The 27,298-nt window shown below is 45.1% G+C and overlaps 2 protein-coding genes across 13 annotated transcripts in view; one reads left to right on the plus strand and one right to left on the minus strand.

Annotated features, from left to right (window-relative positions):
• Positions 1-27,298, plus strand: part of HTR4 (5-hydroxytryptamine receptor 4) — a 367,266-nt gene that overhangs the window by 84,729 nt on the left and 255,239 nt on the right. The window contains exon 1 of one of the 11 annotated variants that reach the window (XM_053299685.1): positions 4,459-4,477. The exons of the other annotated variants lie outside the window; for them this stretch is intronic. The gene's annotated coding sequence lies outside the window, so the exon portion shown is untranslated. Of the gene's footprint in view, positions 1-4,458; positions 4,478-27,298 lie in introns of those variants that run through there. 11 annotated transcript variants of the gene reach the window in all.
• On the minus strand, positions 20,823-26,046 carry LOC128346406 (basic proline-rich protein-like). Of its 2 annotated transcripts, XM_053299692.1 has the most exons (3): positions 25,392-26,046; positions 22,752-22,879; positions 20,823-21,869 (listed from the first exon to the last, which is right to left on the minus strand). In XM_053299692.1, the coding sequence occupies exons 1-3, from the start codon at positions 25,885-25,887 to the stop codon at positions 21,840-21,842; spliced, it is 654 nt and encodes a 217-aa protein (XP_053155667.1). In that variant the 5' UTR covers positions 25,888-26,046; the 3' UTR covers positions 20,823-21,839. The 2 variants fall into 2 exon arrangements, with proteins under 2 accessions (XP_053155667.1, XP_053155666.1); XM_053299691.1 differs by lacking the exon at positions 22,752-22,879.

The raw sequence follows: 27,298 nt of genomic DNA on the forward strand, positions 1-27,298 counted from the left end.
GTAGAGCGCTTGAGATATGGAACAGCAGGGTGTCAACTGAGAAAAACACAAGAAAATGGCGGGTGGTTATTGTAGGTGAAACTGATCTGCTTAAGCCTGTATCATCTTATTGTATGTTTGTTGGAGGGATTACAGTTGGGAGGATGCATACTGTGAGGGTAATGAACTTCCTTTCCTGCACTTCATTGGACTGTTTGACAAGGAAGGAAAGGAAGGAAAGGCACCCTTTTCCCTTTCTGACTTTTCAGAAACTGACCCCTACCAAAATTGTGGCTTTCAGGGCCTGACTTTGTGGCTCTGTAGCAGAGTAGCTGGAGAAAGGCTCAAGGCAGTGTGGGGTGTGTCAAAAGAGTGTTCTTTCCCCACTTATAGAGAACTCCATCCTGCTCAGGGTGGAAACCGAGTAGTTTCATAAGCTTAGTCTTGATGCTTACAAATCAGCAGCATAGTAAAGCTAAATAATATGATTTCATAATTTATAGGCACAACAGTTAAAGCTGTTCTTGCTATGTTTGAAACTGAGTTCTGATGGTGACACTTCAGGGAAATAGCAGGAATGTTGCCTTTCTTGGTATGATGAAAATCCATTGTATATTGGGGAAGTTATGAGTTATTTTATCTGTTATCTATCATATTCTGACACCATCAAACTCCATTTTGTTCTGAGTTAAATTCTTGAACATGTTATAAAGATAATTTTTATGATGATTTTGCAGTTTGTTGAGGGTCACTTAGTATCTTGACTGCTAATTAAAGGGTATGTACAACAAACTCTAAACATTTATGATAAGCAATTATAGAGGTCTATAAACACCAGTAGATGCTTTACATCAATACAAATGGATTCCCTGACCTTCCTTAAATGCCCCTATTTAGACACCAGAAACCTTTCCTCAGAAATCAATAAGGGAAAATGTGTTAAAATTACTGTTCAGTTTTAATACATTGGTGGCAGTCTTGAATTTTTCACATAGCAGACCATACACACATGCTTTGGAGAGACATCTTGGCCCAGTTTATTCTTCACCTCTTCTGAGGTATTAAAACAGCTGTCAGACTTTTGTCCTTGTAAAATGGTCAAGGAATTCTGTTATGTGACTTGTACTAGCAGTGTGGTCATCCTTTAAATTCCGTTAGGTACAGGGCAGTGTTTTGCAGCGAATAGAGCATTAGACTAGGATTGGAGAGACCTGGCTCCAAATCCCTCCTGATTCAGCCATGTAGCTTACTGGGTGGTTGCAGTCCAGAGACTGGGGGACTTACTATGATCACTGGTCAGTCTATAAATGGGGGAAATTTTGGGGATATGTTGAGAACTGAGAGTGCATGCTCCTGGTGGGTGTGACACCTGAATCTGGCCAAGTCCAGTCAGAGGAGCACCTAGGTAATTTTTGAGCCTGGACCTAAAGGCCTTTGGAGTCACCCAACACCCCTCCCTCCCCCTGACTGCAAGTTGAGCATCATCCCCATACACACACACATTCCGTGAAACATGCAGTATTTTTAACACATGGGTTCTTGAGGGCACAAACAGCAACTAAACTCACAAGAATGTAAAAATATAAAACAGGTATATTTATGCAAATATGCAATAGCAGATATATTTCAACACACAACTTAACATATTCCACATCCCACATATTTCTTTCCAAACTCTGTCTGTAAAGTAGAGGTTATGTTCAGCCACCTGGCACATGTCACAGCCACATTCGACAGCCTGGTGCAGTGTGGGCCGGCAGTGTGGCAACCATACCCGCTGGAACAGACTAAAGAGGATTTGGGGGCCCCGAGGGGATGTGGAGGCCCTGGAGGTCCACCTGGAAGTCCAGGAGTAAGAGCACCTCCAAGTCTAGTTTCCATGCTCAGTCTCCACCAGGCATTCTCTTTATATTTTCTGCCTGATTTCAAATCTTGGCTACAGAAGTTGAGTGGTGGTCAGGAGAATGTTGGGCAGAGAATCTGGAGAACTGGGAGCATCTTTGGATGTCATGCCAGCTGGGAGTGTGCATTCTCCATTCCCAATGTATCTCCAACATTTCCCCCACTTATAGACTGGCCAGTCGTTGTGTGAAACTGCCCAATATCTCTCAACTTAACCTATTTATTTTACAAGATTGTTATGAGGATTTTTTTTTAAGGGCCATGTAGTGCATCCTTTAAAGGAAGGACAAGATAACAAGGTTAACAATAGTAGACATTTGGTACAGTAGTGTTGAAATTCTGGTTGCCTTTTAATATAATAATGAATTTCACTGTTTCAGCAGATTCTGGTTTCCTTTTCAGAGGACTTTCTTCAGAAACATGATACTAGACACTGTTTCCAGATAAACAAGCACATTCTTTGTACATGTCAGAGAAAATTTGTGTTTAAGTTCTTGTACTTATTTATTGCTTTTGAGTTGTCAAAATTCCTTCTAATCAGCATTATTATAATGTAATAAAGCCACACATGGTTAGGAAGAGACTTAATTACACAGTTCAACATTTCAAATGAGAAGCAAGCAGAGCAATCCTGACAATGTTGCTGTGAGAAGATGAAACACAAATCGCTGCTGAATGTTCTTGGTACAAACTCACTGTAATCTTCCCATAAGGCAATGATTCATATATCAAAAAACACACTTCAGGGTAAACAGGCTACTGTGATTCATTACTCTTCCTCAGTACAGTCCACCAGCACTGTAGAACATCTATTAATTTCAATGGGGCATGCACATTACAGTTATAAAGGAGATGCTGGGGGCCAGCTTCAGCAAAAGGAAAAATAGGGTGTAAAAGAATTGTGGAAATGTTCAATAATAGAAATATCAACAAATATTTGACTTCATAATGATACCCCCCCCCTCCATTTAATTAGGGATGTTCATGGAATCAGTTGGGCTGACTCAGTTCTGGTTTCCATCGAGCCGGGCCTTGAACCTATCCAAGCCACAGGGGCAGATTAAGCCTTTTGCTGCCCGTAGGTGGCCAAATATTTTCCTCCTCCTACCCACCGCAGCGAAGAGGGAAGGGGTAGCGAGGAGAAAGGAAGTCTTCTCATTTGTCTTCTAAACTCCGCCTCAGCGGAGGGATGGGGGGCAGTGCCAGTGATTCATAGCTGTTGAGGGGAGCGGGGAAGGAAGGGAAAGTCCCCCATGCCCTTTTACATTAAAATGCTGCTTCCTGCACCACGGAATTGGGTGGCAGCAGCTGCAGCGAGGAGGCTTGTGTATGTTGGGGGAGGAAGTCCCCCATTTTGCCTTAAAGCAGCACCTGTCCACTGCCTGCCAGGGCATGTGGAGCAACAGCGAGGGAAAGCTCTTTCCAGCTCTCCTCCTCCCTCCAAAATGAGTGCACGCCCCCGACACAGCCTGTTTTGGCCCTTGGTAACTTTTAAAAGTTCAACAACAACTTTTTTTTAAAAAAATAAAACATTCCCCTGCCCCAAGATTTTGCCGTTCCTCCCGGATTTGCCACCGTAGGCAACTGTCTCTATTGCCTCTGCGGTAATCCGCCTATGCCAAGCCAACTCGCAGATTGGCTTGGTTATAATTGTAAAGTGTTGAGGATTCCCTTTTACAAGTAAAGGGGCATCCCTAACCTAAGCTTCCCTAAAGGTGCAAGGGAGTGAGAGAAAGTGGCTTCTTTACCTTTAGCGGAGTCCATGGAATAGGTGGGCAGCGAGGTGGTGGTGAAGCATCAGAGGCGGTGGCGGGGTTCCTCCAAGACCCCCACCAGCCTCCCAAACGATAGCCTGGGCTGGCTGCAGCCCAGTTCGGGCCTCTGCACACATGCACAGGCCATTCTTGTGATGTCTGCCTGTGTGCAGAGGCCATTTGCACCACCACCCAAATCTCATGGTGATGCAAATGGCTTCTGCACACATGAAGGTCTGCACACGTGGAGTCCCTTCATGTGTGCAGAGGCCTGAATTGGGCTGCAGCTGGTCCAGGCTGTCAGTTGGGATGTCATCGGGGGCTTGCGGAAGCCCCTCCACCACCTACTGCTGCCTCCAATGCTTGGCTGTCACTTGTCTATGCCACCTATCTTATGGTCTCCACTGAAGGTACCTAGGCTGCTTTTACTCCTCCCCCACTGTGCTTTTGGGGAAGTTTAGGTTAGAGATGCCCCTTTACTTGTAAAGGGTAATCCTCAAGGATTCCGCTTTACACATATACCCAAGCTGGTCTGCAAGCCAGTTCTTTGAACTGTGGGCTGGTCCAGTTCAAGCTTTTCAGTCCGAACTGGGCTGGCTCGATTTGAGCCGCCTCATACATCCATACTTTTAACGTATACATCTAAGAAAGGTTGCTGAAAAGAAGCTCTAAAGCTTGTCTATACTACAGCTTTCACACTTTTGTGTCTGACCTTCTGTTCCTTTAAACATTTCCAAATTTCAGATATTGGCATTGAAATAGTTACTACATGTTGCTAAATTCTTCCCTTTATTCTTCAGCATTGTTGAAATATCTGGAGAAGAGACTACTGGTCTGAGCAGGTGGGGAAAGTCCTTTGAACTTTGCTGCTGTTCCCTCCATATCCTCTCCATCTTGCCTTAATGTCGGTGAATAGGTATAAGAAAATTAGACAGTAAGCTTTGGTGGAGAGTTGCTAAACCCTAAATAATGTTGTGGTAGAATGAAAATATAACTGGGATGATGTTTCTGTCCATGTGTATACCAAATGAAAAGTTTTAAAAATTTCCACTTCCCCATCTCATTCCCCTCTGGAAAAGGACTGTAGCTCAGTAGCAGAGAGCATGCTTTGCATGCAGAAAGTCTTAGTTTCAGTCTGTAGCGGGGATTTCTCTAGAGCCTTGCCTTCCCTTCCTGATCCAGTACTGATCCAAAAGGATTGACCAAGTTCCCGCAAAAAGGCTTGCTGTCCAACAAAGGTTTGCCAGAAATTGTAGAACAAGAAGGATGTGTGTGATTAGTCTTTATTCGTGATCATGAAGTCACAGCACACATCAAGAATTTGGTGTGCACTGAGCACCAAAGGTTTTTTGCTCTTCAGTTATATAGGTTACAAACCAGCAAGCAAATCAAAAACAAATCAGACAAACTCTACATACATATCTTTGTCATAAAAATAAATGTATTCACACTTTGCCAGTCAAACTTGGCAAATACTGCATTTACTTCTTATTGCACTTTGCCTTTATAGACAGTGTATTCATAAGGTGCCAACTAGCTGAGGTGCTGTCTGGTTCCTACAGGCATCCTTTTGTATTTGCTATCTCTTGGCTGAAAGCCTCACATTCTTGGCTGGCATAACAACTTCATTCTGGCCTGTCTGATTTTGCTAAAAGCTTGAATAAATTTGTTTATACTTATTGATTATTGATGAGCTATATTAGACAATTCCCCATCAAGTCTTTGACATGTTCAGGTAGGGTAAGGAGAAAAACTTGAAACTCTGGAGAGTTGCTGCCATTCATTATGCAATAATGAGCTAGAGGGACAAAAGAGATACCCTTTAAAAATGGCGATTCTCTTATATTTAGCAGTGGGATGGGGTGGAGAAATTGGTCTTATTCAACCCCAGCATAACATCATTCCTTCAATGACTGTTGCTGGTATCTACTTTTGTGTGTAAGCCAGGGACACAGAACCACCCTCATGTTTTTTCTCTCTCTTTGTAAACCACATTTTGGATTTTTTTGTTGATAGTAATTGAAGAACCAATGAACTGACTCAGTATAGGCTACTTTCTATGTTTCTTTGCTATGGTTGCTTTTGTAGATACATTGTCAATATCAAACTATTCTCATATTTCTCAAGTGTGTGAGTGTGGTTTGTTTGTTTTTAACAACCAAGCCAGACAAACCCAACTTTCATTCTAGTTGCGGGAATATCTTCCTTCAGCCATAAGAAGCTAGGACCATGGTAATACATCTATATATACTGAGTCAGACCACTTATCCATCTTATACATAGTCATACCATTGACCCATCTAGCTCAGTGTTGTCTTGATTGCCTGGCAACTGCCCTCCAGCAAACTTTCAAAAAGTGGGCCCTTTCCCAGCCCTACCTGGAGATGTTGACTCTGGAACCTTCTACATGCAAAACATGTGATTTACCTTTAAGCTACTGCCCCTTCCTTAAATAACAGAGCCAGACGTTAATAACAGACCTTGACCAATTTTCCTTGGATTGAGGTGCAGACTAATTTTTCAGCACTTGGGTTTTCAGTTGTCTCATCTGTGACTTATGAATGACTGGAATGTATTTCACAAACACCTTACATCACTCTTTGACTGCATATGCAGACAAACAATGCATATTGTTTGCATTTGTAAAACACTATTTTCTAAAAAAACCAACACAAAACTTTAGCTCCACATGCTTGGAAGCCACAGAATAAAAAGTTTTAAAACCAAACCAAACCAAAGCATCACACATTTGTTTATTAAAATTATTTTATTTATTTATTAAACTTCTATACCACCCAAACTTTCGTCTCACATGCGAACAGTGGCTGCCAAGCATGGGTATGTATGTCTTTGTGTGTATAATAATTTCTTTCTCCTCCCTCCACCCCCAACACACACACTCTCAATTCATTTTTAAATTTTCCCTTTTCCTGAGGGGAAATTAAATTTCTAGGTGCAATGCTAAGCTGGCTCCTGGGGTTTGTCAGGCCCTAAGATAATAGAGTCATAATAGGGCAATGCTACTAGTCCTGGAGAATCTGCCTGTGACCGTCTCTTAAATGAATGTGACACATTTTTTAAACTTGTGCTAGGAGACTGAGCCTAGGAACCTGGAAGAAGCAAGAGAGCCATACATTGGCTCAACCAAAGACATTTATAAATAGCTAACTTGGCTTTGTTTAAAATGTCTCCACACTTTTATCTGTCTGGCTGTGCTTGCTGTTCAAGGGAAAGAGACTGGCATGGACAGAGCGTTATTTTTATATTTGGCAGATCTTTAGTGAACAACAGGCAAAGTTTATGAGAAGCCAAGAAAGTAGCAATACTGAGATGCCCCTTTGTGATGCATCTTTATGAACCATGGGAAGAATGAATGGTATAAATTTAAAAAATGTAAACGCGGTTGCACAGTAAAATCTTCTAAACAATTTCTACTGCTCAGGGAATGGTCACATTATTTGGGTACATTTAGATCAATGTTTGCGACATAGTGGTTGCTTTTAAACTTACTAGGGGGCAGTTGCAACTGTATGGAAGTCTACTTGTCTATAGTATCTGGCCAAGCTTTTTGCTGTATACAAACACTCCTATTTCATCTAGTTCAGGGGTTCCCAATCCCATCCTATGGTCCTCCAGAATTTGCTAAACTATAGCTCCCATCATCCCCAGCCACAGTAAATTGTAGCTGGGGATGGTGGGAGTTGTAGTTTAGCAACATCTGGAGGACCACAGGTTGGGAACCCCTGATCTAGTTGTATGGTTAGTGTCTACAACAGTATGATTTACAAACATCTGTCTCTCCATAATATTACACCCTATAATTAATGTATAAATGGCCACCAAATGGCAAATCTGCCCTATTCACCAGGAGAATACATGCAGTGAAATTATTGGGCTGTTGATTTACAGTCATGTTAGTCACTGCCATCTATCCCCTTCTCTCTCTCAAGCTCCTAAAGCCCAGTGACTTGTTTGGAAGTCTAGAATCAAATTCGTTTTTAATCATCGCCTTGCTAAATAGTCATGGATAAATCTGAATTGATATGTAAATTCAGATCAATTCATATGGTATAAACATCCTGGCACAGTATCACTTCTGATGACAGGTGACCAATTACATGTCTGAATGTTCATCTGTGTTAAAAAGAACAAAACAAAACACGCACACCCACACAAACTAAACCAACCCCAAATGGTCTTTGCAAATAGAAAATTAGAAGAGGTGGCAGGGTGGGGTAGAATATTAGGCAAAAAGTCTTCTCCTTGGTATACTAGCTCTTCATGAACAGCCTTATGATTCCGCTTGCATTTGGCAGTGATTCAGACTCAGGAGGTTGTGTCATGTACAAATTCAAATTGGTGCTTTCTCTCATGATAGAAGGGATAATGTGACAGGATGGTGTTGCGTTTTGTGCAGTAATAAAGGTGTTGAACTTCTCCCTTAAATAGTAAACACAGATGAAGTCAGCCCTTTGGTGTTCATGCTCTGCTGCTAGAGAGCCACTCTCCTTGTTCTGTACCATATCACAAAGGCCTATAATCCTTTCTGCTTTGCCTTGCCTTGCCTACCACTGGATCTAGGCATCACTGCCTTTTCAACCTCAGACTGGACATTATGCTAGGCCAAAAAGGAGGACGACTGTCAGACACAGTTCAAAGCCTCAACTCAGAGAAGGTAGTGTGGATAGGCTGGCTAGGAAAGAAAAAGGGAGTGAGTAGTGGGATCATGTGAAAAGTGGTGGGTCAGGCAGCAGAAAGTTGTGCATGTGGTGATGAAGAGTTAAAGTAAAGTTGTGCCTTTGGGTCGGTGTTGACTCCTGGTGACCACAGAGCCTCTTCTTCTTCTTCTTCCTGTGGATGGTAATGGCGTACCAGGACCATATGATCCCACTAACGCCACCTACTGGAAGACCGATAAAAGAGCTCTAGTGGTTGAATCAATAAAGAATTATAAACGTTCAGATAAACGCGACAACTTGAGAAAATTCCATAAAAGTGAGACTGCCTGTTTCCAACCTCGTTGATCCAAAAACAATTCTCGGATAGACCTACCGCTAAAACCAGCGGAATGAAGAGAGTGGAGAAAACCAACACGATCATCACTAAAATGGATACAATCCCATAAAAGATGGTCCACAGTTTCAGAAACCCCACAAAACTGGCACAGATCATCCCCTGATTTTCCAAGAAGGAACAACCTATCCCCAGTCGAGCAGTGACCCGACAGCACCCTGAACAAAGAGACTTGCCGGGACCTACCCAAGACACCAAACAAGCTAAAATCATCCAACTTCGGGCAGAAAGCATAAACCCTTCGACCCGTGGAGTCCACATCCCAATCCGCCTGCCAGACCTTCCACAATTCTGACCGTACCCAAGACCTAACCTCCATGCCATTAAATGGGATTCTGCAATCCACATCCGGGCGGTCCAAAGACTCCTTTGCCCCCACATCCGCAAGTTCATTACCAAAGATCCAAACATGGGACCGTACCCAACGAAACCGGATGAAAAAACCCCCCAAATGGAGTAAGTTACTCAGGATCCAGATCTCAGATACAACGGGGGATTTATTCAAAAAAGCACCCCCTTGAATAGCCTGCAAACCGGACATAGAGTCTGACAAAATCATATACCTCCCAGGGGGCATTCCCTGGATCCATTCCAGAGCTAAGAGGATTGCGGTGAGTTCTGCCGTCATAATACTGACACCCCCAGTCAACCGATATCCCCTCCTCACGTCCAAACTGGGAACAACAAATGCCGCAGACACCCTATCTCCCTGGATGGCCCTGGAACCGTCTGTATAGATCCTACAAAACCCAGAATCCGCTGATAACCGTTCTAACGCCAGAGATTTTAACACAGCGTCGGACTTCCAAAAAGGGCCCCCCACCGAACCATCCAGCAAAACCTCAGGGGGACTATACAACCAGATTGGATAGACCAAAGGCACATTTCGCGTCTGCCGTAGCCCCTCAGTGAGATCCGACCACAGAGCCTCTCCCAAAGTATCAACCTATACAGGGCCAACCATGTGAATACAGTCGTGCACATTTTTGTAGGGTGTATTACTCTTACACACCATATTGAATGTGTGTACCTAAGTTTGGGGACCTGGGATAGACTGGGACTTCTGTTGGTGTACCGATCACCCCGCTGCCTGATAGAATCCCTTACTGAGCTCACGGACTTGGTTGTGGAACTTGCACTGGAGTCTCACAGACTTTTGGTGCTGGAGGACTTCAATGTTCACTTCGGCACCAATTTGTATGGGGCAGCTCAGGAGTTCATAGCGGCCATGACAACTATGGGCCTATCCCAAGTGGTTTCCGGACTGACACACATTGCAGGTCACACACGTGATTTGGTCTTTTACTCTGATCATGGTGGTGTTCCGTGGGTGGGGACTCCTGTGATTTCCCCATTGTCATGGACGGACCACCATCTGGTTAAGGTTAGGCTTACAACCACTTTCCATTTCTGCAGGGGCGAGGGGCCTATAAGAATGGTCCGCCCAAAGAGGTTATTGGATCCAATAGGATTCCAAGAAGCCTTGGAGGGATTTAATGTTGGCTCTGCCGGTGATCCTGTTGATGCCCTGGTGCAAAACTGGAATAACATGCTCACCAGGGCAGTAGGCACAATTGCTCATAAGCGTCCCCTCTGACCCGCTTCAAAACAGGCCCCTTGGTATACGGAAGATCTACAGGGGCAGAAGCGGCAAGGTAGGCGACTGGAGCGCAAGTGGAGAAAGACTCTACTTGAATCCGACATATTACAACATAGAGCACAAAGATCTATGCTCAGGCGATACGTGCCTGTATTGCATCTGCGAGTTCACATCCAGCAGAGTTGTTCAGGCTTGTGAGGGAGCTAGTAAGTGCCCCCACTTCCTTGAATCAGAATTTGGAGCCATCAGTTACCCGCTGCGATGTGTTTAAAGAGTTTTTTGCAGATAAAATCTCTCTGATTCGGGCCAACTTAGATGGAGATTCCACAATTAATTCGATGTCTGAATTGGAGGTGTCCGACAACTCCTCTTAGGTGGTTCGACTGGATCGGTTTCAGTTTGTGACTCCTGAGGACGTGGACAAGCTGCTTGGAGTGGTGAGGCCTACCACTTGTTCTCTTGACCCTTGTCCAACATGGCTTGTTCTATCTAGCAGGGAGGCTGTTGTAGGAGGCCTGGTAGAAATCATAAATGCTTCTCTGAGGGAGGGCAGGATGCCTCCTTGTCTGAAGGAGACAATTATTAGACCCCTTCTTAAAAAGCCTGCATTAGATCCCTCAGAGTTGAGCAACTATAGGCCTGTTTCCAACCTCCCATGCCTGGGCAAGGTAATTGAGAAGGTGGTAGCCTCTCAGCTCCAGGCTCCATTTCTTGGAGGAAACTGATTATCTAGACCCATTTCAAACTGGTTTTCGGGCGGGCTATGGGGTGGAAACTGCCTTGGTCGGCCTGATGGATGATCTCCAATTGGGAATTAATAGAGGAAGTGTGACTCTGTTGGTCCTTTTGGATTTCTTGGCAGCTTTTGATACTATAGACCATAGTAACCTTCTGGAACGTCTGAGGGTGCTGGGGGTGGGGGGCACTGTTTTACAGTGGTTCCGCCCTACCTCTCGGACAGATTCCAGATGGTGTCGATTGGAGACTGTTGCTATTCAAAATCTGAGCTTAAGTATGATGTCTCTCAAGGCTCCATACTCTCTCCAATGCTTTTTAACATCTACATGAAACTGCTGGGAGAGATCATCAGGGGATTTGGTGAAGGGTGTTATCAGTATGCTGATGACACCCAAATCTACTTCTCCATGTCAACCTCTTCAGGAGATGGCATAACTTCCCTAAATGCTTGCCTGGAAGCAGTAATGGGCTGGATGAAGGCGAATAAACTGAAACTGAATCCAGATAAGACGGAGGTACTTATTGTGCAAGGTCAGAACTCTACAGACGATTTTGTTCTCCCTGTTCTGGATGGGGTCACACTTCCCCAAAAGGAACAGGTTCGCAGTCTGGGAATACTTCTGGATCCACACCTCTCCCTGGTTTCTCAGGTTGAGACGGTGGCCAGGGGTGCTTTCTATCAGCTTTGGCTGATACGCCAGCTGCGTCCATTTCTTGAGATGAATGACCTCAAAACAGTGGTACATCTGTTGGTAACCCCCAGACTTGACTTCTGCAATGCGCTCTATGTGGGGCTGCCTTTATACATAATCTGGAAGCTTTAGTTGGTACAGAACATGGCAGCCAGGTTGGTCTCTGGGTCATCTTGGAGAGACCACATCACTCCTTTGTTGATAGAGTTACACTGGCTGCCGATAGGTTTCCGGGCAAAATACAAAGTTCTTGTCATAACTTATAAAGCCCTAAATGGCTTAGGCCCTGGGTATCTAAGAGAACGTCTTCTTCATTATGATCCCCACCGCCCATTGAGGTCGTCTAGAGAGGTCTGTCTCCAGTTGCCGCCAGCTCGGCTGGTGGCTACACGGAGACGAGCTTTCTCGGTTGCTGCCCCGAGACTGTGGAATGCGCTCCCTGCTGAGATACGATCCTCCCCATCTCTGACAATTTTTAGAAAGCATTTGAAAACCCACCTCTTCACCCAAGCCTTTTCTGTTCTTTAAATTATAAGGTTTTAATTCATGGTTGATTTTTAAATTGTTGAGTTGTTTTAGGTTTTTGTATGTATTTTAACTTGTTTTATACTATTGTTAACCGCCCAGAGATGAAAGTTTGGGGCGGTGTACAAATGTAATAAATAAAATAAATAAAATAATAAGTATCTTTCAGAGGCTATCAGTAGATTGGATGCAACTCTGTGGCACAGAAACTAATTAATCATGTCTTTTTACAGAGGAGACGAACGAAGGGAAAAACTGATATCTTGTTGAAAAATCTGGGCCTCTCTTAAATATTCCAGTTCTGTTAAATCAGTCCAAGTAAATGCATCCTTTGAATTAAAATATAAAAGTATAAAATCATGAAACCAATTACTTGCCTGTTTGGTAATACATATCAGCATATTTTGAAGGCTTATCTGTGGACAAACTAACCAGTTTTTACAGCACAAAGACTGAAAATGTTGATATGCCTAGAAAAAAAAGTTCTATTTGTGCCTTTCTTTGAACAGTGAGACAATGGACTTGCATTTGTCCATGAGATGCTTTTTATGTGCGTAGTACTCTGAATTCTTGTCCTCTTGCTGTCTTCTAGACCAGAAAACTGTCATTGCTTCCAAGAATAAGGCGCGGAGTGAGTGAGTGAATAAGTATGCCTGTGTCTGCTTTGTTTGAGAAGGCAGATAGTTTGTTTGTAACACAAGGAATTTAGGCAATTTATTTTCAAAGAGTAAAACAATTTAGGAGCAAAAACACAAAATGAAGGGAAGTCATACTTACTGACAAACGTCAGATTTTGTGTTTGTTTTTTCTTGTTAAGAGGTCCACTTGTTTTAAATATAGAACTTACTTTTCTGTACAAAACATTTTATTACTTTCATTATTTGGTGAAAATGAGGGAACAGGCTTAAAAGAGTAACATTACAGATCTAGAGTTGGGGCCCATCCATGGAAAACAAGATGGGGAAGATGATGTGATGCAAACATCCAATGAAACAAAAGTGGGGGTGGGGGTGGGGAATGAAGCTATAACAACTGGGGACATGGGTGGAACTGCCATGATATTAACTTAGAGTATTTGAGAAGATCCAGTGTTGACTTTAGTAGGTCAGTTGACTGAAATATAAGCTTACAGAATAATAAAACTGTAGCATAATGGAGATATTTAAAAACATTTCCCCCCTTTCCTTAAATAGCACTATTTGCAGCTTATGTATACATAAATCATCCTGTATTATATAAGTGAAAGTACTTGTGTTAAATTATTATGTTAAAGTAATGTTACATTATGGTTACTGGAATGGGTTATTTTTTGGTTTATTTGGTGTGTGTGAATAATTGTAAAGGAAGAAACTTGTCCACTCAACCTGACTCTCTAAAGATCTGACCAAACCTGAAGCTTTTTATATCATATGTATGGTACATGTTGAGAATTAAATTTATGCTCTCTAGCCAACTATGAAACCTGTTTTCTTTTGGCTGAATTAATGTTATCCTTGGTGATCATATTTTTCTGACTCCTTCGTACCATATAATTACTCCTTTTCTCTTTCTAGCTGTAATCTCTCTGTATGTTTACAGTTCCTTGTCTCTACATACAGTGTTACATCTGTATTATGTCTATAAAAATGTAGTACTGTATTTAAAAAATAATAATTTCAGATAATGGCAATTCACAGTTTTTGATGTACATAAATTCCAGTAGAATTAGTCACTGAAGATATTATGCCTTATATGCAGTTGGTTCTCAGTGATAAGAGAAAAATTAAGCTGAAGTGACTGGGAATTAGTTTGATCCAGAATTAAAGCCATCTTTCTAAATATGCCTTGTGGAATGGGAATTCTGTGTTTTAAGCAGCTTTATTTAAAGATAAGGAGAGAAAACCAGGACAAAGGAAAATTTACCTATATTGCAGGTGGGAAGCTATATCAGAGAGTAAGTGTTTTCCCCCTGATACTAGAAAAGAAAAACCCATAATTTCTTTAACAAACCCACCCAAGCCATGATCTTGTAGCAGTGGTTCACCCCCACATGCTAGGTGAAACATGAGTGTGTGTACTCAAAGGTGCACCTAGGTAATTTTCGAGGCTGGACCCAAAGGCCTTTGGAGGGCCCCCCCTGCCTGCTGGAGGCCCCTCTCCATGAATGCAAGTTAAGGATCATCCCCCCACACACATATACACCATGACACACATGACACACATGTGTGACCCCCACTTCCCCCTCTGTCTCTAAAGTACCCAGCACAGGTCATAATCACACACAATGTACTGCAATGCGGGCCAGCAGCGACCACACCACCCAGGACAGACTAAAGAGGATTTGGGGGACCCAAGCTGGTGTGGAGGCTCTGGACTTTGGCCCTGAAGTCCAGGGATAAGAACACCACTGTTTGTACTGGGCTTGGGGGAGTGGCATGCCTGTTTCCTACTTGAAACAATTAAGGTGGATGTATCCTTCTAGCACTGCAGAGGGAAATGCTCAGTCTTCAGTGAAAGAGCCCTGCTGAAAATAAATTCATAAAATATCTAGTAATTGCTGTGTGGGGGGTGGGGGGGAGCTTTCTTGCTGGGTGCACACACTTCCCCTTTAATGGGCTTGCTGAATACTCCCATGCTTAAATGGTGGGAGCACTTGGTCTCAAATACAGTAGCTTTTCCCTAGGGACAGCTAGTCTACCAATTGATATTGGTGGGGTAGACCAGCCCTCCACTCTGGACTTTGGGCATATGCCTGCCTCAGAGGACTGGTCTACCCAGTAGAACACTTGGGATAGGCCCATAGTTGTCATGGCTGCTATGGACTCCTGAGCCACCCCAGGCAGATTGGTCCTGAAGTGAACATTAGTCCCCCACCACCACAAGCCTGGGGGACTCCAATGCCAAGCTGACAAGCCTAGTCTGTCAGCCTAGGGACTCTGTTGGTCAGTGATATGATCGGTACACCAATCAGTCTATCCCTCGTCCTCAAACTTAAGCACATATTCAATATGGTCAGATGCTTCGACAGGGATTCTGGTAAGGGAGATATTATTCTTATAGACCACAACCACTCCACCTCTCCTGCACATGGAAGGGCCTTCAGTGTTGTGTGCTACCTCTTTAAGAGGCAAACCCAGAAGGCCTCAATTAGAAAAGGAACTTGTGAGAACTGGAGGAAACAGCTTCACTGTTGCAGTAGAAGTCTGTATGAATGGCTGAGCCTCTGTGCTGTAATCAGGGGCTTGAACAGTCCAATAAGTGGATTTGCAGTGTCGCCAATCTATTTTTTTTTTTTTTTTTGGCGAGGGTGGGGAGGTACTTTTCAGTGAGTTGTAAGAAATAAACAGCTGGGTTAATGGAAGGAGCTTACTGTGTGCTGCTGTTCTTACATATTCAGTATTTAGTAGCTCTGCCCAAGATCTCATAAAGGTTTTATGGCAGGAATCCTAAATTACTTCAGAACTTTTATTGCCCACAATGAGCTTTTTCAGATTATACTTGTTCCCACTCCCCATCTCTATGCACAATGAAAGCAGGAGGAGTTTTTATATTGCTGGGTCAGGGAAATCCCATGTTCATATAATGGCATGGTCAGGGAAATGGTCAGGGAAATGGCATGGTCAGGGAAATCCCATGTTCATATAATGGCATGTTCATATAATGGCAGGTACATACATGGTAAAGGGGGCCAGAGGGATGAGTGCATGAACTTGAGACCCACTCCTGTTTTTACTGAGTAGAAGAAGTAGCAACTTAACAGCCCCCCAAACACTTTTTCATCACAATTATCTGACTTTTGTTGTTGTTTTCAAGGAGAGGAGTGACCAAAGTGACTTCTGAGATTCTGTTCTAACCAATAGGTGATTGTGCAATCAACACTTCTCAAATGATCAAAGTAAAAAGTCAAGAAATCCGGAAGCCAGGGTATAGGTTTTCAGTAATACAATTCAGTGCTGTCTTGGCAGAAACAGAAAATGGAACTTGAGAAGCTTTGTGTGAGCTGGGAGAGAATAGGATTCTTAAAGTAGCAATGTCTCACCAGATCAAGAGCTCTTGTGAGGAATGTCTGGAACTATTTGCTGAACTATTGTTCATCTGAGGTGGGAGATATTTCTCTTTTCATGCAGACTTGTACTTCAGAGTTGCAGCTGCAAAGTGCACCAAATCAAACTTCTTGGGTAGAAGGTAAGAGAAAAACAGCAGCACCTCATTCTGTGATGTTAAATATTAAGTAGCCATAGTAAAAATCAGTATGATCACACTGAGCTGGCCTATCTCTTGCAAGCTCTAAAAAACAAAGACAGCTTTCTTTTTAATTAACTGGATTTACATGTTCCTATTTCCCAGTTTATTTCGCTGTTAAGGAAGTTGAGGAGGCATGGTTGTTGTCCGGGCTTTATTTTATAACCTTCCACCATGTAGATGATGGAAATATATGGACAAGGTGTGTTGTCATAAAACCATGAATAAGTTGAACAAAGGAACTTTATGCAGGTTTCTGCAATCCACTGACTTGTTGAGGAAAAAGTTAACAGTAGATATTGTTCAGTAGCTGCTGCTGCTGTTTTATTTCTTTCTTCCCAGTTAAGTCCTGATAATTTTTCATGGCAGTGTTTAGATTGAATAAAGGTAAAGAAGATCTGCCAGTGGACAGGAGGATGGACTTGTTTCTTTGTATCTAGCACAGCAGTAGCTTACTTTGGGCATATGGATTTTTTCTTCTAATCTGATATATTAAGAAGGGCTGCTCATTATTAAACACGTTGGTTCTGGCAAGTTTTGCAGCAAAACGGTTTCAGTGAGGCCGCTGGCCATCCAGTCCTGCAAAGTCTCTTTCTCTCTCTGCTTTTGCTGAGGAGGAACCATCCATGATTTATTTGTAGTTTGGAGGGACAGTGGAATAAATACAAAGGCCACAGAACAAACAACTGGCTGGGCATCTTCAGTGATAATTGTAGCACTTCAAGCGAGCCCCAGTGTTTCTGAATCCAATGTAACATGTCATTATTTTTAAATAACCAGCAAGCCTTTAATATCTATATTATGTGTGCCACACAGGTTTAAAGAAACATGCAAGAAGCAATGCTAAATACAACATTTCTGGATGTCTTAATTAGATTAATTTGACATTACATAACATAACTGATTTTGAAAGCCTCTCACTTTGGACATTTTCTAGAAGTGAGGCTGGGCAAGAAGAAAATACTGTTCTGCAAATCACATTGGTCTTTTCTAATGTTGCAACTAGTTTATAGCCAGGAAGGACAGTAAGTTTTTGGATCTTTAAATGGCCAGCCTGTTAACCAGTACTCCTCAAGAGTACTGGTTAACCATTTCTCTCATCATGATCACTGCAGGAGCAGCAATAAAACTGCATTTTTAAAGATAAAACTGAATCAGAATAGAATGACTGTTGGTTCAGCAGCAGTGTGAAAGCAGGAGTGGGACTGTTTGGGTCAATTCTAGCCATAATAAAGCAAGCCCCACTGATTTACATATGAGAGTTAAACACATATTTATCTTGCAGTTTAATCTATAGGTATGGAGGAGGTCTCTTGGTGGCGGGGGGGGGACTCAGTTTCCAAATCCTTGGAGACTGTCCAAGGTATTTGATGAAATTATTGCCCATGGGCTTCTACTCGGTATTCAGTGCTGACCAACCAGATACACAGCACAGAACTCTACCTATCCATAAATACATGTGATACCATGGCAATCAAACCACTGTGATAATGGCTCATTTTCAAAATGTTGAAATAGCAACTGTTTTAATGTACAGAGCTACTGTGTTAGGACAGCAGGAACATATAAGCGTATCCGGCATTTTCAGGATATTTCCTAGGCTTTGGCAAATTGCTGTGAAAATGATTATGCATTGGACTCCAGACTTGGCATGCTGCTCACCAAGCTGGTGAGATCATTTGTTGTAATACATAAATTGCTGATATACTTTTTTAGCTGTGTGATCTCTACAGCTAGAAAAATAAGGACTTGCTATTAAAATCTTTCCTCTTGACCCTCTCCAAGGTGTGTGTGTGTGAGTGTGTGAGAGAAACCCCTTTAATACATAGCATATATTTAACCCCTTTAATACATAGAACCCCTTTAATAAATAGCATATTTTTAGTGCTTTAGAATGTTCAGTGTTTCATATACTTAAATTATATTGGAAATCTGTACAAGAAGTTTGTCTTCTAATCAAAACTGATTCATGAGGTGACTTACAAAATTGCAATAAAAGAATAAGTAATACAAACAAAATATGACAGGAAAACATTAGTAACGGTGGCTCCTATTACGGATACAATAATGAATATGACAAATAGTCCCCTGCTAACTGAGCAAAGAGGCACCTGTTAAAAAGTGGTGATTCTCTAATGAGCAGGGGATTGCAACTGGCCCTGTCCATCCCCAGCATAGCACCATCCCTCCAGTGGCTGTTGCTGGTGTTTATCTTATGGGGTTTTTTTTTAGATTGTGAGCTGTCTGGGGACAGAGATCCATTTTGTTTGCTTGTTTGTTTATTTATATCTATGTAAAACACTTTGGGGACTTCTGCTGAAAAGCGGTATATAAATAGTTGTCAGATTCGTATTGTAAATATACTGCTTTTCAACAAAAGTTCCCAAAGTGGTTTACATAGATAAATAAAGATGGATTCCTGTCCGCAAAGGGCTCGCAATCTAAAAAAGAAACATAAGATAGACACCAGCAACAGCCATTGGAGGGATGCTGTACTAGGGCTGGATAGGGCCAGTTGCTCTCCCTCTGCTCAGTGAAGAGAATCACCACTTTTAAAAGGTGCCTCTTTGCTCAGTTAGCAGGGGATATTAAAAATGAAGAAAACAGTACTGATTTTTTGAATGGAGCCAGGTTTCAGCAGTAAGGAACCATAGCACAGAAGGTCCTGGTCCTTATTGTCTCCTACTATACTTCAGAAAATGAGGTCATTCTGGTCAGGCCTCTGGATAGATGGATAAGAGAGAAGATGACACACTGAGGCTGTTCTCATGAGCATAGTCAAGACTAGGCTAGGGCATCTAAGAAGAGACATGAAATGAGTGAAGTCCTAGAGAGGGGACTTGAATGGTTGAGGGATTTCTGGAGAAGACTGAGGAGGGAAGGTTCAGATTGACAATATTAGTTGTGAATCACTGACTGAGACTGGTGGTCAGGCAGGAGGGGATAGGCAAAGGAGGGAATTTGAAAAGTTATGTTTAGCCACTGTTGGTTGCTGAGCTGTGGGGGAATAGGCCGAAGTTACCAGTAAGAGGAGGAGAAGGAAGGATAGGAAAGGAGGTCCTCAGAGAGGCTTTTCCCCTCAATGGAGTGGTTAGAGGGGGATAAAGAGATTTTAGGAGCAAGTAACAACAGATCGTGAAGATCATGGGAAAGAGGAAGAAAGAAATTTATAGGAAGTTTGGAGCAAAGGTAGTCTGCACTTTTTCATGAATGTATGGAACATACTTCTGTAGTTGGCTGCCCCTATCTCCAACATAAAAGCCTTGTTTTGGTTGAGCAAATATGCTACTATGAGGTGCTACTGAACCAACTGACAAAAAGGGGCTCTTCAGCTCTGACTTCTTCAGTGAAAGATAGGGAAAATACATGCATATGAGAAAGAGAAACTGGAAAAGGAAGTTCAACACAGCCTATAAGATCCTTATAGGCTTGTGTGGCAATAGAAAATAGGCTTGTTTCCTGGTTGCAAGGTGAGAGGGATGGAGAAGATAGGTGAGAACAACTGAAGAGAAAGCTTCTATGGTCCATAATATGTGAATCCCAGTGAAGAAGTTACCTTTCGTAGTCTGTGTAGGGAACCAAAGTTGCGGGGGTGGAAATGAAGTGAGGGGAAGAGACTCACACTGCTGAAGAAACAGCATTTTGTTTTCTCTTGGGAAAACTGTACAAAGGAAGGCTGTGATCAAAATGCCGGGTCAGGTGACCTGGTTCTTATACTCTAAATTGGGACTTGTTAGACAATTTCTAAAGAATTGATTGTCCTGCAGAAGCAGATCTATTGAGATGAGCAGACTGGAGGTAGGCATAATAGATCTGTTTGCCTTTTGTTATCCTTGCCAGAGATGCTGATTAAGTTAGTCCCTTTCAGCAGTGAAACCTTCCTCCCCCACACCCCAGTGGTTGTTCAGATGAAGGATACTTATCCAGCTTTCAATTCTTGCAATTCTGTTTTTCCTTAATTAAATTGGCCATAGAACTACCTTCTAAGCTCACAGTTCTGAGGCCTAGTGTTTCCCCTAAGTTAAATGGTTTTATGGTGATGGGGACACCTTGACTGTGGGGTTCTTGGTTTTGTTTTGTTTTAAAATTATCTAGGAACACCTGAGATTCATGAAACAAATAATTCTTCCTTTGCATAATTATGAATGCTGGAGTAGGTTCCCTGGAACCTTTTAGTTAGATTGAGCCATACTACATTCACACATTATCCTGTATCTACATACTAGAAACCCTTAACCTTTCATGAGCTGAGAAGGTTGGTTATTATGTGCGTTGTCAGTTACACCTCTTGTCCCCAGACCCCAGCCCAAGAAGACACGGAGACATTTGTTGGGTGAAAAGGGCCACGCTTTATTAAAGAACCATAGGCATGGCAGACTGAACATGAGGTGATAATCACCTTCATCAAACAGTAAACAGAAAACAGTGCGGGCCCTGAGGCATGGGTTAGGATTTCCCCATCCTACCCATTGCCTCATTGGGCGACACATCCTGGCTCAGGAAAGAGGCGGGCACATCCCGCCGCATTCCTTCAACACTGACCACCCCTTTATCGGAGGTGATCTGGACATCTCCAGGTCTTCACCCGCCCCGGACCGCACAGCCCAAAGGTTGGTGAATTCCTGAAACAGGTTTCATGGCAATGAAATTACTCCCTGTGCCGCGCAGGCAACAAAGGAGCGATTGACCAATCCACCTTTAAATATCCAAGGGTGCTCACCGATACTCTAACCTCCCTTACCCTTCAGCCCGCACTGTTATTGCCACCCAGGGTGGTTAGCCCTCGCTTGACCCCCCTGCCCCACACCCATCCAGAAGATCAGCAAGCCCCCGCCGAATGTTACCTAGATAACAATCACAGCCTTGTACGGATAAATGAACGCCATCAGCCCGATATAACTCCGGACAGCGGGTGACTATATCAGGCTGCCACGCTACAGCCCCCTCCGGCCGCCAATATCAGTTTACTGATTGCAGCCGAAGTCTTCCTACGGGCTCTCTCCAGGCTCAGCCCGCAACGGGCATTCTGCCAAACCCTACGCTGAATCCAGTTAACCCATAGCACCCGCACCCCAGGCATCCAAATTTGAAGTAAGGCTATATCAGCAGAGGCTTGCTGAACAATGGACAGACCAGTCCGCCAGCCTAAGTCATTCTCCCCCAGATGTAGGACCAATATACTGGGAATGGGGAAGCTAACTAAATGCTGCTCGATGGCGGGCAGCAATTGGTTCCATAGCATGCCCCGCATGCTCAACCAATACACTGATGCTCTTCTCCCGAAACCCAACTGCGATCCCCAGTGAGAGGTGCTGGCTCGCTTGAAAGCCCAGAAGACCAGCGAGTGGCCGCACATCAGAACCGGAGCTCCCGCTCCACCAGCATCTGTCGAGAGAACAGAAATCAATAAGCCACTGAAATCTGCTGTCAGCGCACATAGCGTCTGACCGCCACGGACCTCCATCTACCAATCCGACGCACTTCAGCCTCCTGAAGGCCCATCTGTGCGGCAGTAGTAGCCGCCCCAATACGGAAAGAATGCAGAGTAAAGCCCGCAAGGGCGACCCCAGCTGCCACCATGGCTCTTTTGATCACTGCCAGGAATTGGTATTGAATTAAAGGCGTTCGATCCCTATGAACGAACAAGCATCCCTCTGAGGCAGGACCCAGATCCGTGTAGCGCCGCAAGGCAGCAACCGGACAAAGGTGGGAATCAACAGCCACCGCCAAGCGGATTATTTGACCCTTGCCCCGCTGATCTGTTTTGGAGTGGCGGAGGAACAACCGAGCCTCATTGCCGGAGAAAGAAAGGTCCGAAAATTGCAAACAGCGATCCCTAGAGGAACCCTTACTACGTGGCAACAATTCCCCGGGCCGAAAAGCACCAAAGAAAGCCACCAGCACTGCTGCATGAAACAGAGATGCTTCCCAGGCGTCCGCACATCAGCTTGCCAGCTTACCCACCGTGGCAGCCACCATGTCCAATGTAAAGGGGGGCCTAGAGTCACCCATTCCGGGATCCCCCCTGGCCCAGCCCTCCAGCATGCGCCGCACGCGAGGGTCAGCAGAGAAATCACCAACCCCTTTTACGTGTGCCTGGAAGGCCAGCGCCGCCAAATAGCCACCCAAGGTGGACACAGCACGCCCCGCCCTGCGTAAGGTAACCAAAAACTGCTGCAACTGCTCTACCGGAACCGGCCAAACCTCGGGTAAGCCCTCTTTCTTCCGAAAAAGGGCAAAGGCTGCAAGCTTAGCTGTGTAACTCACCCTGGTGCTGGGCGCCAGGGACGCCACTATGGCCTGCTGTGCCTCGACCTGCCAAGCTGCCACAGAAAGACTGGCATGGGATCCGGAAGTGGCGCAGCCTCGGGCGCCAACTCCCTGAATCTGTCCACCTGGAAACGAAACAGAGCGTCAGCTATGCCGTTTCGAATCCCAGGGACGTGGCGGGACCTAAAGAGGATATTAGCCCTTAAACACTGCAAAACTAAGGCTCTCACTAGCCCCATAACCCTGGGGGAGCGGGAAGTTTGCGAATTGACCTCCTGGACCACGGCCTGGTTGTCACACCAAAACCTTACTGATGAATTAGCGAATTCATCAGCCCAAATGTGGACTGCTACCACAATGGGAAAAAGCTCCAGAAAGGTCAGATTGCGAACAATCCCTTGGCTTACCCAATCTGAAGGCCAGTGCGCAGCACACCATCGGCCTCTAAAGTATACTCCGAACCCCACACCTCCGGCCGCATCTGAATGAACCTGTAAATCTGCTTCGAGCAGCACCTCAGCCCTCCAAAAGGTTACCCCGTTAAAGCCTAATAGAAAGGATTCCCAAAGGGCCAAGTCGGCCCTGACACCGTGTGTAATCTGGGCCCTATGATGGGGGGCACGAAGCCCAACCGTGAAGTCACACAGCCTACGCAGAAAAGCCCGGCCAGAAGCAACTACCCTACAGGCAAAATTAAGATGTCCAGCCACTACCTGCAGCTCCCTAAGGGTGGCCTTACGGGCACGCCCCAAGGATCTAACTAAGTCCAACAGCACCAAAAGCTTCGCCTGGGGAAGCCTGGAGCAACCCGCAGCCGTATCCAGCTCTATGCCTAAGAACGAAAGCTGTGTGACCGGGCCCTTGGTCTTGTCACCCGCTAGTGGTACCCCCAAATCCGCCGCGAGCTCCACAAAGGAGCGCAGCAAATGGTGACATTCCCCGGATCTAGGCCTGCCAACAAAAAGAAAATCATCGAAGTAATGAGACGTGGACACAAGGCCCGCCCTCCACCTGACCGCCCACTCCAAAAAAGAGCTGAACGCCTCAAAGGCCGCACACGAAATTGAGCAACCCATAGGTAGGGCCCAGTCAAAGTAAAACTGACCGGCAAAGGCGAAGCCCAGCAATTCAAAATCATCAGGGTGGACAGGTAGCAGGCGAAACACTTCACTAACAGTGCGCCTGGGCCCCTCCCCCTAACTACTCTGACTGCCTCGTCAAAAGAAGTATAGCGAACTGAACAAAGACTATCAGGGATACCATCATTGACTGATGAACCCCTGGGGTGAGAAAGGTGGTGAATTAGCCTAAACTCACCCGGGACCTTCTTGGGAACAACACCTAAAGGTGAAACCCGCAATTTGGGAAAAGGGGGGCTATCAAAGGGGCCCATCACTCTACCAGCAGTCACTTCCTTGTTAATTTTTCTCAGAACTATATTCTCCTTACCTATCACGGACCGCAGATTGCGGGAACTACTAAACCCGTGGCAAGCGGAAGAAGGGATCCGAAACCCGTCCCTAAAACCTTCAAAGATGTACTTAGCTGCAGCCCTATCTGGGTAATCCAACAAAAGCTGCTCTAAAACTTCAAGTTTGATGGGGCTGGGCCCCCTTTCCCGCAGGTGGCGGGGGGGGGGACCGCCCTTCCAGCCAGTACCGGACCGGAACCTAAATCCTGGGCCCCCGGACCTTGCCCTGGGGCAAGAGGCACTTGGATGCTTAGCTCCACAGATGCTACAAGCATGTTTGAACCGACAGGGGGAGTGGGAGCATTTTCCACTAGAATTGTACTCCCAGCAGACCAGGTGGGGTTGAACCCACTGCTGGCCCGCACCCGACTGAGGCAAGGCACCCGATGGCTTGGACAACAAGTGCCCGCTATCTGATCGGCCCCCTCTACTGGGCGAGCCGGGGACATGATGACGAGCCACAACTCCTGAAGAGGTGTGTCCCAAGGAAGGTTGGGATGCAAAGCCGCCCTCATGCGGAAACTTTCATCATAGCGTATCCAAGAGGATCCCGCAAAATCAGAAACCGCACGGTGGATAATGTCCATGTATTTCAAGAGTGATGGCCCACGTGCAGGCTGTGCCTGCACTATCACTCCCATATAAATGGTGAAGCCAGAAAGCCAATTATTCCAAGTCTTTTTGACTGGCTTGCGCTTTGTGGCTTCATGCTCTTTACAAGATTCCCCTTCCTTGTGCTTTACCTCGGGTTCCCTAAAAAGTAGACTAAAGATGTCCACATACTCACCTTTCAATATCTTCTCCTTAGTAGCCGGCAGTAGATGATCCCCAAGAGGAAGCCCCATACCCCCATAAGGGGCGTGTTGTGGGCAAAATCCCCATAGGATAGTAACCCGTTCTGGTAGCAGAAGCCGGATCAGCAGTGGGAATGCCGCTGGTAGAGGGCAAAGCACTGCCCAAAGGCCTATTACCCATCCAAACCTGTTCTGCAGTGCCCTGCATGCCCGCAGTAACCCCAGGGAAAGCTAAAGGAAGACCCAAAACCCATGACTGTGTGTAGGGGGACCAGTACGAAGCTGGTCCCCAAGCCCCCATAGCAGGTATTGGCCAGGGAACAGAAGGCCACTGGCCGGTGCCGCCGGGAGGTGTGGGTGCTGCAGGCTCACCAAGAGGTACAGGCACAGTCGGGTCCGCAGGCGGCTGATCAACTGGTGCAGCAGGATCCGGCTGCGACGGCAACGGTAGCTCCGGAACCGGATTGGAAGGAGCTGGGAGCGGCAGTACAGGGGCAGGCTGCCCAGGAGATGGACTAACAGGTGCAGAAGGCGCCACAGGCCGACCAGGAGGAGGAGGGCCGGCCGGATCTGTTCCTTTCTCCAGAGTGGCCAACCTAATGGAAAGGGAAGTTAACAATTGAGAACGGGCTGAACCCCTAGTGCGGCGGGGAACCTTGGGCGGCGGCACACCCCCACCGCCAGAGGGACCAGCACCCCCATCTGAAGGAGCACCTTTGGCCTTCTCCAAGACCTCCATCCTAGCAATCAAACTGCGGATCACTCCCATCTCTTCGTCATCCTCCTCAGATGAAGATGGTGGAGGGGCAGGCCTCCTAGGTGGCTGAATAGGCCGTCCCCCTCTCTTCCCTTTTGCCTTTCTGGGCATAGCCACCCAAGTCCAATAGCCAAGCCCAAATAAGCCAAGCAAAACAATCCCCAATTGAACAAAAGACAAAGCCCCAAGTGAAAGGAAAGGAAAAAACCCACACTGTTATCCACAAGCAAACTTTAAAATTGCCAGTAAAGAAAAGAGAATAACGCCCAATAGCAAGGAGACCAAACCCAAAAGACACCCACCCCGCTCAGGGAAGCCCCCCCCCCGGTGAACCCAGACGCCCCCCCCCCCAGTCCCCGACAAACCACGGGGCTAATGCCCCTCGACGAAGGCCACGCCGCGATGAGAAGGCTTCCCGGGCCGTACGAGGCCCCGTCGGCGGAGTCAGACGCCGAAAGAAACAGCCCCCAGGACAGCAAACACACCGCTATGGCCCCCACAGCGGTTAAAACCGCCGAAAACAGCCGCGCTCCTATCGAGCGAACCCCCCCCTCACTCGGACTTCGGAAGGAGCCAGCACTGTGAGCTCCTTCCTAGTCGAGATCCGAAAGCAAACTGAAGCAGTTGGGGCGTGGAACAGCTGATTGCGGCCGAAACCACGCCCCCAGAACCCAGCCAGCCAATCAGGCCGCTTCTTGGCCTCATGCTGAGCTGGGCTGGGCCAAGCACCCTCCCCTCAGCACGAGGCCAAGGGGAGGGGGATTCTTGAAGCCACTCTGGTTTCTGTCTGTTGCTACAGAGTGGAATCTGGAGTCTTTTCTTCAACAGGGAGATGGACAAAAATGCTGTGTGTGAATACAGGGGCTGCTCTTCACAGTCTACGTAAGTTTTAACTCTGGCTGATTTTCGTACTATGGGTAGCTTGTACATTTTTGTATTTTGTAATATTTTACTCTAATCTCCCTTGAGGGCGTGCTCAAGGCAAATGTTCCTACCCTATAAAAATGCAATAAATTTATTGGGAAGTCCCTTTGAGCAGGACAACTTTGCAGCCGTGAGCCTCTGGCTATTACATGTTCATGAGCACAGTAATTAAACAGGGTTTAAACTACTATGTTGGACAAAACTACTATGGTGGACAAAACATTACTGGAGCTTAAATATACTGGATTATGTTATTAGAGTTTTGTGAGAATGCTAAGTACAGTAAACTCTTTCTTGAGGTGCTTTTTTTTTTTTTAAGTGGGGGTTTATGGAGTCAAGTTGTCTGTTTGATAAATGTGATAATCCTGTTTGCAGATATGGTATACTGTTGACAACTAGTTTATTTTGGACAGCACCTTAAGGAACAATGATTTTTCTCATCTTGGAAGGAGTTTGAGTGTCTCAGGAACTCTCACTTCTTGAATTTTCTGAAGTTGTGCAAGTTCATATCATTTGATTGTCTTACAAGTTAGCCTTTGTATGAAACTTATTTGGAATAAAATTTACAATTAATTTTGTTGAATTTTGAGTTCTCAAA

This window comes from Hemicordylus capensis, chromosome 2 (genome assembly GCF_027244095.1).
Source record: "Hemicordylus capensis ecotype Gifberg chromosome 2, rHemCap1.1.pri, whole genome shotgun sequence".
Classification (NCBI taxonomy): domain Eukaryota; kingdom Metazoa; phylum Chordata; class Lepidosauria; order Squamata; family Cordylidae; genus Hemicordylus; species Hemicordylus capensis.